Source organism: Hemiscyllium ocellatum, chromosome 30, assembly GCF_020745735.1.
Source record: "Hemiscyllium ocellatum isolate sHemOce1 chromosome 30, sHemOce1.pat.X.cur, whole genome shotgun sequence".
NCBI classification, from domain to species: domain Eukaryota; kingdom Metazoa; phylum Chordata; class Chondrichthyes; order Orectolobiformes; family Hemiscylliidae; genus Hemiscyllium; species Hemiscyllium ocellatum.
In genome coordinates, this window is record NC_083430.1 from 52,487,504 (window position 1) to 52,503,196 (window position 15,693).

The 15,693-nt window shown below is 42.9% G+C and overlaps 1 protein-coding gene across 1 annotated transcript in view; it reads left to right on the forward strand.

Annotated features, from left to right (window-relative positions):
* myom3 (myomesin 3) overlaps positions 1-15,693 on the forward strand; it is a 108,346-nt gene that overhangs the window by 40,752 nt on the left and 51,901 nt on the right. The window contains exons 13-16 of the mRNA XM_060847300.1: positions 1,629-1,756; positions 3,425-3,608; positions 8,322-8,496; positions 9,967-10,088. Of these exons, the coding sequence (XP_060703283.1) occupies positions 1,629-1,756; positions 3,425-3,608; positions 8,322-8,496; positions 9,967-10,088 (609 nt within the window). The remainder of the gene's footprint in view (positions 1-1,628; positions 1,757-3,424; positions 3,609-8,321; positions 8,497-9,966; positions 10,089-15,693) is intronic.

Genomic DNA, 15,693 nt, shown 5'->3' on the forward strand with positions numbered 1-15,693 from the left:
CCATTTCTATCTCTGGCGATAGTCTCCAGACAGATGTTTATTCCAAACCCACAGACTCCCATAACTACCTGGACTACACCTCCTCCCACCCAGAATTCTGCAAGAACCCCATCCCATTCTCCCAATTTCTCTGCTTCCACTGCATCTGCTCAGACGAGAAGACATTCCATCGTGAGCATCCCAGATGTCCACCTATTTTGAACAATGTACTTTTCCTCCCTCCATCATCCAGACAGCCCTCTGCCCCCCCAACCCGTTCCACTGCTCTAAACCACACCCTCCCAATGCAATGCAGACTCTCCCTTGTCCTCACCTCCCACTCCAACAGTCTCCACTTGGTAAGCATCATCCTTAAACACTTCCACTGATTCCAACTAGGCCCCACCACCAAGAACACCATCCCCTCCCCAAACCTCTCTGCCTTCCACAAGGACAGTTCCCTTCAACAGTCCTTGGTTTGCGCCACTCTCCCCACCAATGCCTCCGAACCCCCAGGCACCCTCCCCTGCAATCAGAAAAGATGTAATACCTGCCGGTACACTACCCCCCTCACTTCCATCCAGGGTCCCAAACAGTCCTTACAGGTGATACAGAGGTTCACCTGCCTCTCTTCCAACCTAGTCTATTGCATCAGGTGCTCCCGATGAGCTTTTCTCTATATCAGGGAGACCGAACATAAACTTAGGGAATAGCTCACCAAGCATCTCACCGGGCTTACAGGGGCTGACCGGATCTCCCAGTCACCGCCCATTTTAATTGCCCCTTCCCACTCCCTTTCCGACTATGCTTGGCCTCCTCCATTGCCAAAACGAAACACAGCGCAAATTGGAGGAACAACTCTTCATCTTCCGCCTGGGCAGCGTACAGCCCAGAAAGTTCTCCAATTCCAAATAACGTTCCTTCCCATCTCCTGACTACCTTCCCATCCCCTCCCCAACCTTTCCACTGCTCCCTGCCACCAACCAGATTCATTCCTCCCACTAACCAACCAGGTTGTACCCTCTGCCTGTCTTCACCTTTCATCACTTCACTACCCTGACCCCGCCACTCCCTTTATCTGCAGCTCCCCCCACACCCACCCCAGTCCTGAAGAAGGGTTACACCTGAAATGTTGACTGTTCCATCTTCTGATGCTGCCTGGCTTGCTGTGTTCTTCCAGCCTCCTGCCTGTCTAATTAAGTCATTGAGTCATTCAGGTAGAGCCCGGGTACAATGAGGAGTCAATCATGAAGACAGGGAGCGATCTCCCATTACAGGCAGCCCTTGTTGCCTCTGGTGATGTTAGAGGTTGACAAGATGCTCGATCAAGAATGCCACCACCTTCTCCAAGCTCAGATGGAAGATGCCAAGCACAGTTTCCACCTTGTATAGTGCCTGCCCAGTCCCGTTACAGTACCAGTGGTGCTTCAGGAGATCCTTAATTGACCTCAATGACCACTGGCAGGACAACCATCCACCAACTTTGAGTGTCACTGATAAAGGTGCCATTTTGTACAGTTATATGAGCATGCTCTCTGAGGACCTGTAAAATGTCAGCCATAGATAATAGTCTTTGGATTGTTGTGCCATCAAAGGCCAGAGTGTAAGTCTCTTTAAAGAGTTAATAAAGTAAACATTGTCTGTTTTAGGGGATGTCCGTATTCCACACCCTCCGACTAATCTGCAGGTCACAGATATCGGACAAACATATGCTGCCCTCTGCTGGAAGGAGCCTTGTCCCCGAGGCAGAGAACCACTGACATACATTGTGGAAAAGGTGATATGCGAATGTGTGCAAGTATCAGTGATATGGAGCAGAGTTGTGGTGGACTGAAAAAAATGTTAGCCCTATTTGTATATGTGTTATTTAATAGTTCAACTTGTCATTTGTTTTTTTGGCGTCATCCTCAAGATTGTGCATTCCAACTTAGAGTAACAGAGTCATGGAGATGTACAGCACAGAAACAGATCCTTCAGTCCAATCGTCCATGCCAACTAGATATCCTAAATAAATCTAGACCCATTTGCCAGCACCCGGTCCATATCCCTCCAAACCCTTCCTATTCATATACCCATCGAAATGCCTCTTAAATGTTATAATTGTACCAGCCTCCACCACTTCCTCTGGCAGCCCATTCCATACACGTACCATCCTCTGTGTGAAAAAGTTGCCCCTTAAGTCCCTTTTAAATTTTTCCCCTCTCACCCTAAACCTATGTCCTCTAGTTCTGGACTCCCCCACCCTGGGGAAAAGACCTTTTATATTTAACCTATCAAAGCCCTTCATGATTTTATAAACCTCTATAAGGTCATTTCTCAGCCTCTGATGTTCCAGGGAAAACAGCCCCAGCCTGTTCATATTTGGCATGGATGAAGGGTCCATTTCCAATTGACATCCTGGAATATACTCCGATGCTGTTGTCTGGGACCTACTGTATGCAGCTTCAAGTCTTGACACATTTCCAACAATCCCAGAGCAGAAGTGTGTCAGACACGTAGAACATAAAACATAGAACATTACAGCACAGTACAGGCTCTTCGGCCCCTCGATGTTGCGCTGAACTGTGAAACCAATCTGAAGCCCATCTAACCTACACTATTCCATTCTCATCCATGCACCTATTCAATGACCATTTAAATACCTTTAAACTTGGCGAGTCTACTGTTGTTGCAGGCAATGCGTTCCATGCCCCTACTACTCTCTGATTAAAGAAACTACCTCTGACATCTGTCCTATATCCATTACCCCTCAATTTAAAGCTGTGTCCCCTCATGCTAGTCATTGCCATCCGAAGAAAAAGGCTCTCCCTGTCCACCCTATCTAACCCTCTGATTATCTTATATGTTTCAATTAAGTCACCTCTCAACCTTCTTCTCTCCAACGAAAACAGCCTCACGTCCCTCAACCTTTCCTTATAAGACCTTCCCTGCACAACAGGCAACATCCGAGTAAATCTCATCTGAACCCTTTCCAAAGCTTCACATCCTTCGTATAATGCGGTGACCAGAACAGTACACAATACTCCAAGTGTGTCAGACACTTTGGCGCCATTTGGTTTAGAATGTTTTATTCCTCGTAAACATTAGAAACTGTATTAAAGAAACAAACTCTGAGAAAACTGATGAACCTAAATCAACCAAATTTAGTCAAATTTTTGTTGCTTACATCAGAACCAACTCCTCGTAATTTAAATTTTTCATTTGGGTCAACCCAATTCTTTACAGTACATAAAAAGAAGATAATTTATGATTTTTCATCGTGGGTTTGCAAACAACAGGAATGTCTCAGGTGCTGCCCTTTGGTTGATTGGAAACTAATTGACAGCAATGTCTAAAAAAAAACCTATAGTCAGTGACCTTCAAATAAAGTCATAAATTCTTCATTTACAATTATGTACTATCTTCAAACATATGTTTAACCTGTATTTTTATTTTCTTTGTCTAGTCAGTAGCTGGGAGCAGCAGTTGGCAAAGAGTAAACTGTGAAATTCCAGTGAGCTGCCCAAGGTTTGCTGTCTCTGACTTGGTCAAGGGCAAGTTATATTGCTTCCGAGTCCGAGCTGTCAATAAGTACGGGATCAGTGAGCCATCACAGCCTTCTGAAACTGTTTCACTTGGAGAAACCCCAGGTAAAATCATTCACCTGTGACAAGATGATCAGTTATCTAATCCAATCCTGGAGCACGTAAACCTAATCCAAATCAAATCCAGAAATTAAAGTTTAACATCATAGAACTAGAAAATGCTGGAAAATTCAGCAGGTTGGTTAGCATCTTTGGAGAGAGAAACTAAGTTAATGTTTCGAGTCTGATATGACTCTTCTCCAAAATGAATTCTTCACAACTCAGTATTGAACAAGAATCACACTGGACTCAAAATGTTAACTTAGTTTCTCTCTCTACAGAAGCTGTCAGAGTTGCTGAGTTTCTCCAGCATTTTTTGCTGTTATTTGTGATAAGTGAGTGCCTTACTCGGCCACTTCAAGGGGCATTCAAGAACAGTCAACCCATTCCTGTCGGTGTGCAGTCAGACCAGGAATGGGCAGCAAATTTGCTTCCCTAAATGACACAAGTGACCAGATGGATTGTTTGTATACAAAGTCACTTGGGTGTGTATTTTTCTTTTTTCATTAAGAAAGGATTATGCTCTGGATGTAGGTTTGCTTGTTTAGCTGGAAGATTCGTTTTCAGATGTTTTGTCACATTACTAGGTATCATCATCAGTGAGCCTCCAGATAAAGTATTGGTGGTATGGCCCACTTTCTATTTATGTGTTTAGGTTTCCTTGGGTTGGCACTGTCATTTCCTGTGGTGATGTAATTTCCTGTTCTTTTTCTCTGGGGGTGGTAAATTGGAGTAAAAAGTGAGGTCTGCAGATGCTGGAGATCAGAGCTGAAAATGTGTTGCTGGTTAAAGCGCAGCAGGTCAGGCAGCATCCAAGGAACAGGAAATTCGACGTTTCGGGCAAAAGCCCTGGTAAATTGGATCCATGTCTTGCTTCTAGGAATTTTCATGCATGTCTCTGTTTGGCTTGTCCTAGGATGGATGTGTTGTCCCAGTTGGATCCCATTTACCACCCCCTGAGAAAAAGAACAGGAAATGATGTCACCATGGAAAATGATGTCACCACAGGAAATGATATCACCCACCCAAGGCAACCTAAACACATAAATAGAAAGTGGACCATACCATCAATGGTTTATCTGGAGGCTCACTGATGATAATACCTAGTAATGTGACAAAACATCTGAAAATGAACCTTCCAGCTAAGCGAGCAAACCTACATCCAGAAACTCAATCTGAACTACAAGTCTTCTCAAAACTTGCAAAGTATTATGTAGATTGCTAAACTTTAGTGCATTCCCTCCTTACCCCACCATCTCCCTCCAATCAATCTCTGACCAATCATAAACTACCTGCATCGTCCAAGGTTAATCATCTAAGATTGATAGTTAATCGATTCTATTACATTGTCACCTCAACCATGGTCCAACCAATCAGTACCTTCCTCTAAAGTCTGGTTGAAGATTTGTAGCTCAGGTGTCCGTTGTTGTGGTTCTGTTCGCTGAGCTGGAAGTTTTTGCTGCAAACGTTTTGTTCCCTGGCTAGGGAACATCATCAGTGCTATTGGAGCCTCCTGTGAAGCGCTGCTTTGATGTTTCTTCCAGTATTTATAGTGGTTTGTTCTTGCCGCTTCCGGGTGTCAGTTTCAGCTGTAGTGGTTTGTATGTGGGGTCCAGGTTGATGTGTCTGTTAATGGAGTTTGTGGATGAAAGCCATGCCTCTAGGAATTCCCTGGCTGTTCTCTGTCTGGCTTGTCCTATGATGGTAGTGTTTTCCCAGTCAAATTCATGTTCCTGGTTGTCTGAGTGTATGGCTACTAGGGTTAGCTGGTCGTGTCGATTTTGTGGCTAGCTGATGTTCATGGATGCGGATTGTTAGCTGTCTTCCTGTTTGTCCTATATAGTGTTTTGTGCAGTCCTTGCATGGTATTTTGTAAACTACGTTAGTTTGGTTCGTGCTGGCTATTGGGTCCTTTGTTCTAGTGAGTTGTTGTCTGAGTGTGGAAGTTGGCTTGTGTGCTGTTATGAGTCCTAAGGGTCGCAGTAGTCTGGCTGTCAGTTCTAAGACGCTCCTGACGTATGGTAGTGTGGCTAGTCCTTTTGGTTGTGGCATGTCCTTGTTCCGTGGTCTATCTCTTAGGCATCTGGTGATAAAGTTGCGTGGGTATCCGTTTTTGGCGAATACCTTGTATAGGTGTTCCTCTTCCTCTTTTCGCAGTTCTGGTGTACTGCAGTGTGTTGTGGCTCTTTTGAATAGTGTCCTGATGCAGCTTCGTTTGTGTGTGTTGGGGTGGTTACTTTCATAGTTTAGGACTTGGTCTGTGTGTGTTGGTTTCCTGTGTACCCTTGTGGTGAATTCTCCATTCGGTGTTCTCTGTACTATCACGTCTAGGAATGGGAGTTGGCTATCCTTTTCCTCTTCTCTCGTGAATCGTATTCCTGTGAGTGTGGCGTTGATGATTCGGTGTGTTTTTTCTATTTCTGTGTTTTTGATGATTACAAAGGTGTCATCGACGTATCTGATCCAGAGTTTGGGTTGGATTTGTGGTAGGGCTGTATGTTCTAACCTTTGCATAACTGCCTCTGCTATGAGTCCCGAGATTGGTGATCCCATGGGTGTTCCGTTGATTTGTTCGTATATCTGATTGTTGAATGTAAAGTGTGTGGTGAGGCACAGGTCTAGTAGTTTAAGTATGCCGTCCTTGTTGTTAGGTTCGGCCTCCTGTGTTCTGTTATGTATGTCCAGTAGGTTGGCTATTGTTTCTCTGGCTAGGGTTTTGTCAATTGATGTGAACAGTGCCGTCACGTCGAATGATACCATGGTTTCTTCTTTGTCTATGTGTGTATTCCTGATGATGTCCAAGAATTCCTGTGTTGATTGTATGGAGTGTTTGGATCCGCTGACTAGGAAACTACTAGACCTGTGCCTAACCACACACTTTACATTCAACAATCAGATATACGAACAAATCAACGGAACACCCATGGGATCACCAATCTCGGGACTCATAGCAGAGGCAGTTATGCAAAGGTTAGAACATACAGCCCTACCACAAATCCAACCCAAACTCTGGATCAGATACGTCGATGACACCTTTGTAATCATCAAAAACACAGAAATAGAAAAAACACACCGAATCATCAACGCCACACTCACAGGAATACGATTCACGAGAGAAGAGGAAAAGGATAGCCAACTCCCATTCCTAGATGTGTTAGTAGAGAAAACACCCAACGCAGAATTCACCACAAGGGTACACAGGAAACCAACACACACAGACCAAGTCCTAAACTATGAAAGTAACCACCCCAACACACACAAACGAAGCTGCATCAGGACACTATTCAAAAGAGCCACAACACACTGCAGTACACCAGAACTGCGAAAAGAGGAAGAGGAACACCTATACAAGGTATTCGCCAAAAACGGATACCCACGCAACTTTATCACCAGATGCCTAAGAGATAGACCACGGAACAAGGACATGCCACAACCAAAAGGACTAGCCACACTACCATACGTCAGGAGCGTCTTAGAACTGACAGCCAGACTACTGCGACCCTTAGGACTCATAACAGCACACAAGCCAACTTCCACACTCAGACAACAACTCACTAGAACAAAGGACCCAATAGCCAGCACGAACCAAACTAACGTAGTTTACAAAATACCATGCAAGGACTGCACAAAACACTATATAGGACAAACAGGAAGACAGCTAACAATCCGCATCCATGAACATCAGCTAGCCACAAAATCGACACGACCAGCTAACCCTAGTAGCCATACACTCAGACAACCAGGAACATGAATTTGACTGGGAAAACACTACCATCATAGGACAAGCCAGACAGAGAACAGCCAGGGAATTCCTAGAGGCATGGCATTCATCCACAAACTCCATTAACAGACACATAGACCTGGACCCCATATACAAACCACTACAGCTGAAACTGACACCCGGAAACGGCAAGAACATCCATCAACAGACACATCGACCTGGACCCCACATACAAACCACTACAGCTGAAACTGACACCCGGAAGCGGCAAGAACAAACCACTATAAATACTGGAAGAAACATCAAAGCAGCGCTTCACAGGAGGCTCCAATAGCACTGATGATGTTCCCTAGCCAGGGAACGAAACGTTTGCAGCAAAAACTTCCAGCTCAGCGAACAGAACCACAACAGTACCTTCCTCTCATGCTGTATAAATTGGGTTTCCCTTTTGAAGTTTGGTTTCTTATTTGCCAGTCCTTGTTCATATCTCTATTTGGCCATGTTCAAAACAGATATAGCATTTTTGTAGTTTTAGAGAAAAAAGGAAAATGATCTCTTTGTGATCAGTGACTTCAGACATTAAATATTGTCTATTACCTCTTGAAAGTTTACACAGTTTCCTCTGCACTCCACCAGAGGACACACCCATTGTCAGCACAAGCTGAGATCCTGCCGTGCTGGGCAAAATCAGGCTGACCTCTCGGAGTTTGGAAAAGGGCAGGTGATTAGTGCTAAATGGGAAAATTGATGTGTTAATTTCTTCATGCAGCCCAATCAATTTCAAATTCCTGAAGCTCAATCAGGCTTTGAGTCGTGGGATGTTTGCAACCCACCTTCAATGCTTTAGAGAAGACATGAGGTGCAGAAGTGAGAGAATGATCAAACTCATGAGAAAGTCCCAGTCTTACTGGAGACTGTACATTAACGTTTGCACAGTTCACTCCCAAACTGAGCAAGTCGCCATGATTACTAAAGTGAGTTATCCCTCTTTTACCCAGCCACTCTTTCTCCTCCGCATGATGTTGTTGCCATCAGGAACACAAGGACATCTGTGATGGTCCAATGGAAAGGGCCTGAAGATGAAACTGACCTCTTGGGTTTTTATATTTATGCTTGTGAGGTTGGGACAAACAACTGGGAGACCTGCAACAATAAACCTGTCAACTCAAAAAGGTGAGAGCACCATCTCGCCAGGAGATTGAAATATTTAAGAAAGTTAATTGTAGCTGAAAATGATTGCTTAACCTGTTCCATTATCAGCAGCATGTACAAATATATATTTAATGTTTTTCTCATATTTCTGCATAATCTGCCATTTGTTTTGTAAAATAGTGAAACATAGAAAGGATTCTGTGTTCATCTTTCATAATCTTCAGAAGATCCCAACATGCTTTGTATTTAATAAGATAATTGAATTAAATAATTATTAACCAAAACCACTTCAGGGACTTTAATCATTCACTGATGGGATGGGGCATCGCTGTCTGGGGCCAGCATGTATTGACCGTACTTATTTGCCCAGGACAAGGTTGGGGTGAGCTGCTTTCTTGAACCGCAGCAGTTCATGAACTGTAGGTAGACCCAAAATGCCCTTAAAGAAGGTCTTTGTGGATGTTAACCCAGTAACAAGGAAGGAACAGTGATATCTTTCCAAGTCAGGATGATGAGTGATTTGAAAGGGAACATGCAGGGGTGGTTTTCCCATGTATCTGCTGCCCTCCTCCTTTTAAATGGAAGTGGTCATGGCTTTGGAAGATGCTATCAAAGGAGCTTTGGCGAGTTTCTGTGGTGTACTTTGTAAATGGTATGCACCTACATTACAAAATCCCTAAGTGAGCTCAAACCATCAACCTTTCAATTAACAGTTAAATGTGCAAACTAATTGCACCATAAAGACTGAATGCTACAAATCCTTATTGTGTCTAAATTTCCTTGTACTGTTGAGTTGAAACCATTCTGTCAGGTCCCAGTGATGTCCCACACTTGATGCACATAAATAAGAAATAAGTGAAAGCAAGTGATTCTGATGGTTCTATGTTCCAATTTTCTTGCTATACAATGACTTCTCCACAGACAACTGTTGGTGCCATATTCTGCTCCTGGTCTGTGCTCGGTCAACTAATCACATTTCGGGCTGCAATTCAAACTCCACAGTTGGTGTGTGAGTCGTTTGGACAGAGAGGGGGTGACTCTGATGCTGGTCACCATACAAGACTCTTGGTGTGAGGTCCAAAGTGTGACTTCTGCAACGTCTTAGTCCTGACCAAACTCTGATCATCACTGAGTGCATTCAGAAGTGAGGGATACACCCAACCCTTGGATGGGATATTATAAAGCAGTGAACGAAAGGGGAGACTTATTTTGTTGTTGCTGGGGTGTGAGCATCACTGCTGCCAAACCTGCTGAGCTTTTCCAGCAATTTCTGTTTTTGTTCCCTGGAGTTCTGGATGACTAGTCCAGTGACCAGACCATCACATCACCACTTCCCTCTCAGGAGAATGAAAGGGACAAAGAAACAGAGGAATTGGTTGATTCCATTGCTATTGATTGCTTTGTCTTATCAGCAGAGACATGATGGTGGTTGTGTCGAACAGAATTAAACCACAGAGACTCATTACATTTGTGTCTGTTTACATCCACCAGTTTTCCAGTGCATGGCCTTACTCCTGGAAAGAAATATGTGTTTCGAGTGAAATCTGTCAGTCCAGCGGGACTCAGTGACTATTCTGCTGAATCTACACCCATTGTGGTGAACAACCCCATCTGTGAGTACTGTGTGGAAAGTTCCAGATATGTTGTTATTATTTGGAAGCTTGGGTTCTAACATGCCCTGAACCATGACTATGCCTTTTCTATATTGTGCATGTTAAGAAGGGAATGCATAGTTTTAAAAGAACAAAGAACAGTACAGCACAGGTACAGGCCCTTCCACCCCCAAGACTGCCTTTCTGAACAAAAAACCTTTTGCCTCTGTGCGGTCCATATCCCTCTCTTCTCTGCATATTCATGTTTTCACCAAGGTACCTCTTAAACACTGATATTGTATCCATCTGTAACTGCTCCTCTGGCAGCACATTCCAGGCACTCACCACTTTCTGCCTGTCACATTTCCTTTAATGTGCCCACTTTTACCTTATACCTATGTCCCCATGTAAATGACATTTGTACCCTGAGAAAAAGACTCTGACTCTCCATTCTCTCCGGGTCTCTCATCATTTTGTAAACTTCTGTCAGGTTGCTCGTCAGCCTTCGATGTTCAAGTGAAAACTAACCAGGTTTGTCCAGTCTCACCCCATAGCTAAGATGCTCTAAACCAGGCAACATCCTGGTAAACAGTTTCTGCACCCTCTCCAAAGACTCCACTTCCTTCTGGTAGTGTGATAACCAGAACTGTACAGAACATTCCAAATGTGATCAAACTAAAGTTCTACACAGCTGTAACATGACTTGCCAATTTTTATATTCCATGTCCTGACTGATGAGGGCAAGCATATTTAATGCTGCCTTTACCACCTTATCCACTTATTGGTCACTTTCAGGGAACTATGGACCTGTATGTCCATGTTGATATTGATGTTACTAAGGGTTCTGCCATTAACTGTATTAGACATTCCAAACTGCATCACCTCACATTTGTCTGGATTAAACTCCATCCGTCATTTCCCCACCCAAGTCTCCAGCTTATCTATACCCTGCTGTATCCTCCGGCAAACCTCCTCACTACCTGCAGCTTGCCCAATCTTTGTGTCTTCCACAAACTTACTAATTTCTACATTCTGTATACAGTGATGCAAACAACCGGGAGCCCAGCATTGATCCCTGTGGAATACCACAGGTCACAAATCTCCAGTCGGAAAAATACCCATCCACTGCTACTCTCTATCTTCTATGACTAAGCCAGTTCTGTATCCACTTACTAGCTTACTGTGGATCACATGTGGCTTGACCTTCTGTATCAGCCTGCCATAAGGGACCTTGCCAAAGGTCTTGCTAAATTCCATGTAGACAGCATTTACCACCCTGCTCTCATCAATCATCTTTGTCACTTCCTCAAAAGACTCAAGCCAGTTTTTGAGACATGACCTTCCCTGCACAAAGCCATGTTATCTATCGCTAATAATCTTTTAAAGGCCAGCTGATTAGAGTTCAGGATCAGCATGTTCCTATGAAATCCAAGGGTAAGGATGACAATATTTAGAAACATTTAATGATAAGAAAAGTTCTGAGCTTAGTCAAAAAGAAAAAGGAAGCATTCACAATGTTTAGGAAACCAAGGATAGACAGATCCTGATTGGACATTTACACACACACAATATGTTTTTTAAACCCTTTTAAAATGAATAGACAATGAGCTCGGTTATTTGAAAATCAATTATCCGAATTTCCGGTTATCCAAACATGATCTCAAAGTTCCGATACTTGGGTAAACTGTGTTATCCAAACATTCGATTATCCGAACATTTGATTATTCAAACATTTTAAATATCCGAACATTTGATTATCCAAACATTAGTTTATCTGAACATTTGACTATCCAAACAAAATGCTACCCGCCCGTATGGTTTGGATAGTTGAGGTTGCCCTGTAGTTGAATGGCTTAGAAGCAAAGGTAGATGTGAGAAAATAATTGAGCTACAGGTGGCCTATGGTACAGGGAGACAGGAACAAATTATTTAAAAAGATTGAATTATCCAAAAGCTCAGAGTGCACAAGCCCCTTTCAGAGAAACTGTTCATCTGGAGAGAAAAGGCCAATAAGAGCATTGAGGTGAAAGTGAGGACTGCAGATGCTGGAGATTCGAGTTGAGAGTGTGATGCTGAAAAGCGCAGCAGGTCAGGAATCATCCAACGAGCAGGAAAATCGATGTTTTGGACAAAAGCCCTTCATCAGGAATAAGAGCATCTGGCAGTTTAGTAGTCTCCAAACAGCAGAAGGAATGAAGTTCTGACTGGCTTAGAAGTATGTAAAAGCTCCTAAAAGTGAGTGCTTTGGAAAAGGAGTTCAAGGAACCCATTGTAAAAATATAATTGAGCTGAGTTTGCAGTTTGTTTAAGTCTCTGGAAGAGAAATTAAGTAAATAAATAACATTGGTGGAAGTAAGAAAATGCTGAAAAGGAACCAATTGCAACTGAGCAATTTGTGGGCGGCACGGTGGCACAGTGGTTAGCACTGCTGCCTCACAGCGCCTGTAGACCCGGGTTCAATTCCCGACTCAGGCGACTGACTGTGTGGAGTTTGCACGTTCTCCCCGTGTCTGCGTGGGTTTCCTCCGGGTGCTCCGGTTTCCTCCCACAGTCCAAAGATGTGCGGGTCAGGTGAATTGGCCAAGCTAAATTGCCCGTAGTGTTAGGTAAGGGGTAAATGTACGGGTATGGGTGGGTTGCGCTTCGGCGGGTCGGTGTGGACTTGTTGGGCCGAAGGGCCTGTTTCCACACTGTAAGTCTAATCAGTGGAAACAAGTTGATCTTTTACTGAGGTTTGAGTATCTGTAAGGTTGTTGCTGAGGGTAGAAGTGATGAATCTTTATTTATGATATTATGATCTTTTCAACTAGTTCTTTATAGTTCTTGTGTGGTGAATGTTGTTCGTGTTTTTCCTTTAATGTGTAATAAATTCTATGTTCTTTTGTTTAAAGTATATTAGTGGCCCTTATTGACAGACCACCACAAAGCACATCGCAAAAAGAAAATGCATGATCTATCAAGCCAGGATTTATCCAGTATTTATACTTGTCCAGTATTACTATCAGCTGGGATTATAACACTTTCTAGTACCATATTTTGGAAATAAATGTTATCCAGTGAATAATTTGTGAATTTGTCAATTTTAGTTGCTATAGCTTTCAGCTTAGAATACCAAGTACGGAACCACATTTTACACATTCAGATATTAAGATATTTTAAACAACATTCAGTGGAAATCCACAAACAGATTGTATTGCCAAATAAGAGATTTCTCTTAAAATAAACCCTGTAAGAAAATCAGTGTCTTTTAAATTTTCAGCTCCAGAGTTTAGCTGTCAAAATAATGTCTTCGATACGATCTATGAAGCACTATAAAGTGTAAATCATGGTGTAGAAAGCATCAGAGCATTTGTGTAAAGCTTATGTATTGTTAGGAGATAGGGGATTGAAATGTTTATACAACTTTTATGTCATTTACATGTTTCAAGAAAAATACATGATTGTATAACAGAAATGTTGGGCACAATTTCATGCAGGTTTATCTGGCACTGCCACCTAATGTTTTGATTCTCACGCCTTGTATCGAATCCACGGGGTTTGCCCTTTAGATTTGCTGGCAGAGCAACTAATTGGTGCAATTAATCGACAAACAAGAAATAAAATCCCTCTTTTACTGTACTCTGAGAAAAGTACTGAGGTCTTGTTATGTCCATGATAAAACCCATTACTGTCAAGAAAATGGGAAGTATACCTGACCATGTTTGAGACAGGTCAGTCTATCTACTCTGGGCTACAGCCATGAGAGGAACAAAATGGAGGATGGGAAAAAAATTCTGGCTGTAACAGCTGATCCTTTTTTTGAGGTATTTTAGGTGCTGGAGGTGATTTCCTCAAATTGCAGGAGCAGCAATTACTGTTTCATATGCTGTTGCATTGTTTTGGAACTTTGGAAAAAAGTCAAAACAACAGCAGTTTTAAAAGGGAGAAGAACAGACAAAAGAAGCACATGGTGAGGTCATTGTAGAAGAGAGAGAGAGAGAGAGAGAGAGAACCTGTACTGCTACAGCCTTTGCTGTTTGAATTCATGTATCGTTGGACATCGGAGTGCATCTGGAAAATTAACAAACAGTGAAATTCACAACTAATCTTGGAGGAACTATTGGCAAAGTTCACAGCACAGAATCAGATAAGTTAATTGTTGTTTTAAGTGTGGCCTACAGAGAATCTGAAGTAGTGAGTAGAGTGGGTTCTTTCTTGATTATATGTTTTTAGAGATATGTCTCTTGATTAAACTTAAAATATAAGTCATAAATATTAATTTAACCTGGGGTAGTGTTTGTAGAGGAATAAGACGGTGTTAATTTTTGGGCTGCAGATTGTGAAGAAGCAAAAATGGCTTTTAATAGTGATATGTACTTCTTGTCGGATGTGGGAGTTTAAAGAGAGTTTAAGGGTTACAGCAGATTATATCTGCAATAAATGCTGTTGGCTGCGAATATCATCAGATCAAATGGATCAGTTGGAGAGACAGTAAGAAGCGATGAGGAATTTGCAACAGTATGTGATGGATGGCAGTTTTAGGAAGGGGGGATGTCTCAGATAAGTCACCTAGATGGGTTAACTCCAGAAAGGGTAAGAGAGGTAGGCACCTAGCGCAGGAGTCTTTTATAGATATAGAAACAGGTATGCTGCTATTTTGAGGGTGATGGATTCTCGGGGGAACGTAGCACGAACAGCTAAGTTTCTGGTATTGAGACTAGCTCTAATACAATGAGGGGTCTAGTGCAACTGATTGGCACCAGTTTTGGAACCGGGGGGATCTGTACCGTTGGGACGGTCTCCACCTGAACCGATCAGGTACCAATGTTCTAGCGAAGAGGATAAATAGGGTGGTCAGTAGGACTTTAAACTTCTGAGTTGGGGGGAAGGGAAAGTGAAAGCGACAGGGAGTACGGAGTTAAATGGAAACATAAGCAGCAGGATAGCATGTGTGCAGGTGGATTTAAACTTGAGGCAGACTGGGAATGCAGCAAAAAGGAAGGATAACTTAGAACATCTTATGACTTCCAATAAGTCTAATGATAAGAAAGTTAGCATTAAGGCACTTTACCTGAATGCTCATAGCATTCGTAACAAAGCAGATGAACTAATGGCACAGATCATCGTGAATGATTATGGATGTGGTCGGCATCAGAGATGTGGTTACAGGGGGGTCAGGACTGGCAGTTAAACATCCAAGGATTTTCAACTTGTCGAAAAGACAGGAAGGCAGGCAGAGGGGGCGAGGTTGCCTTGTTAGTTAAGAACAAAATTAAATCTATGGCACTGAATGACATAGGGTCGGATGATGTGGAGTCTGTGTGGGTGGAATTGAGGAACCACAAAGGCAAAAAAACCATAATTGGAGTTATGTACAGACCTCCTAACAGTGATCAGGACCAGGGAGGCAACATGTACCAGGAAATAGAGAAGGCATGTCAGAAAGGCAAGGTCACGGTGATCATGGGAGACTTCAATATGCAGGTGGACTGGGGAAATAATGTTGCCAGTGGATCCAAAGAAAGGGAATTCATGAAATGCTTACAGGATGGCTTTTTGGAACAGCTTGCCATGGAGCCCACAAGGGAGCAGGCTATTCTGCACCTAGTGCTATGTAATGAACCAGACTTTATAAAAGATCTTAAAG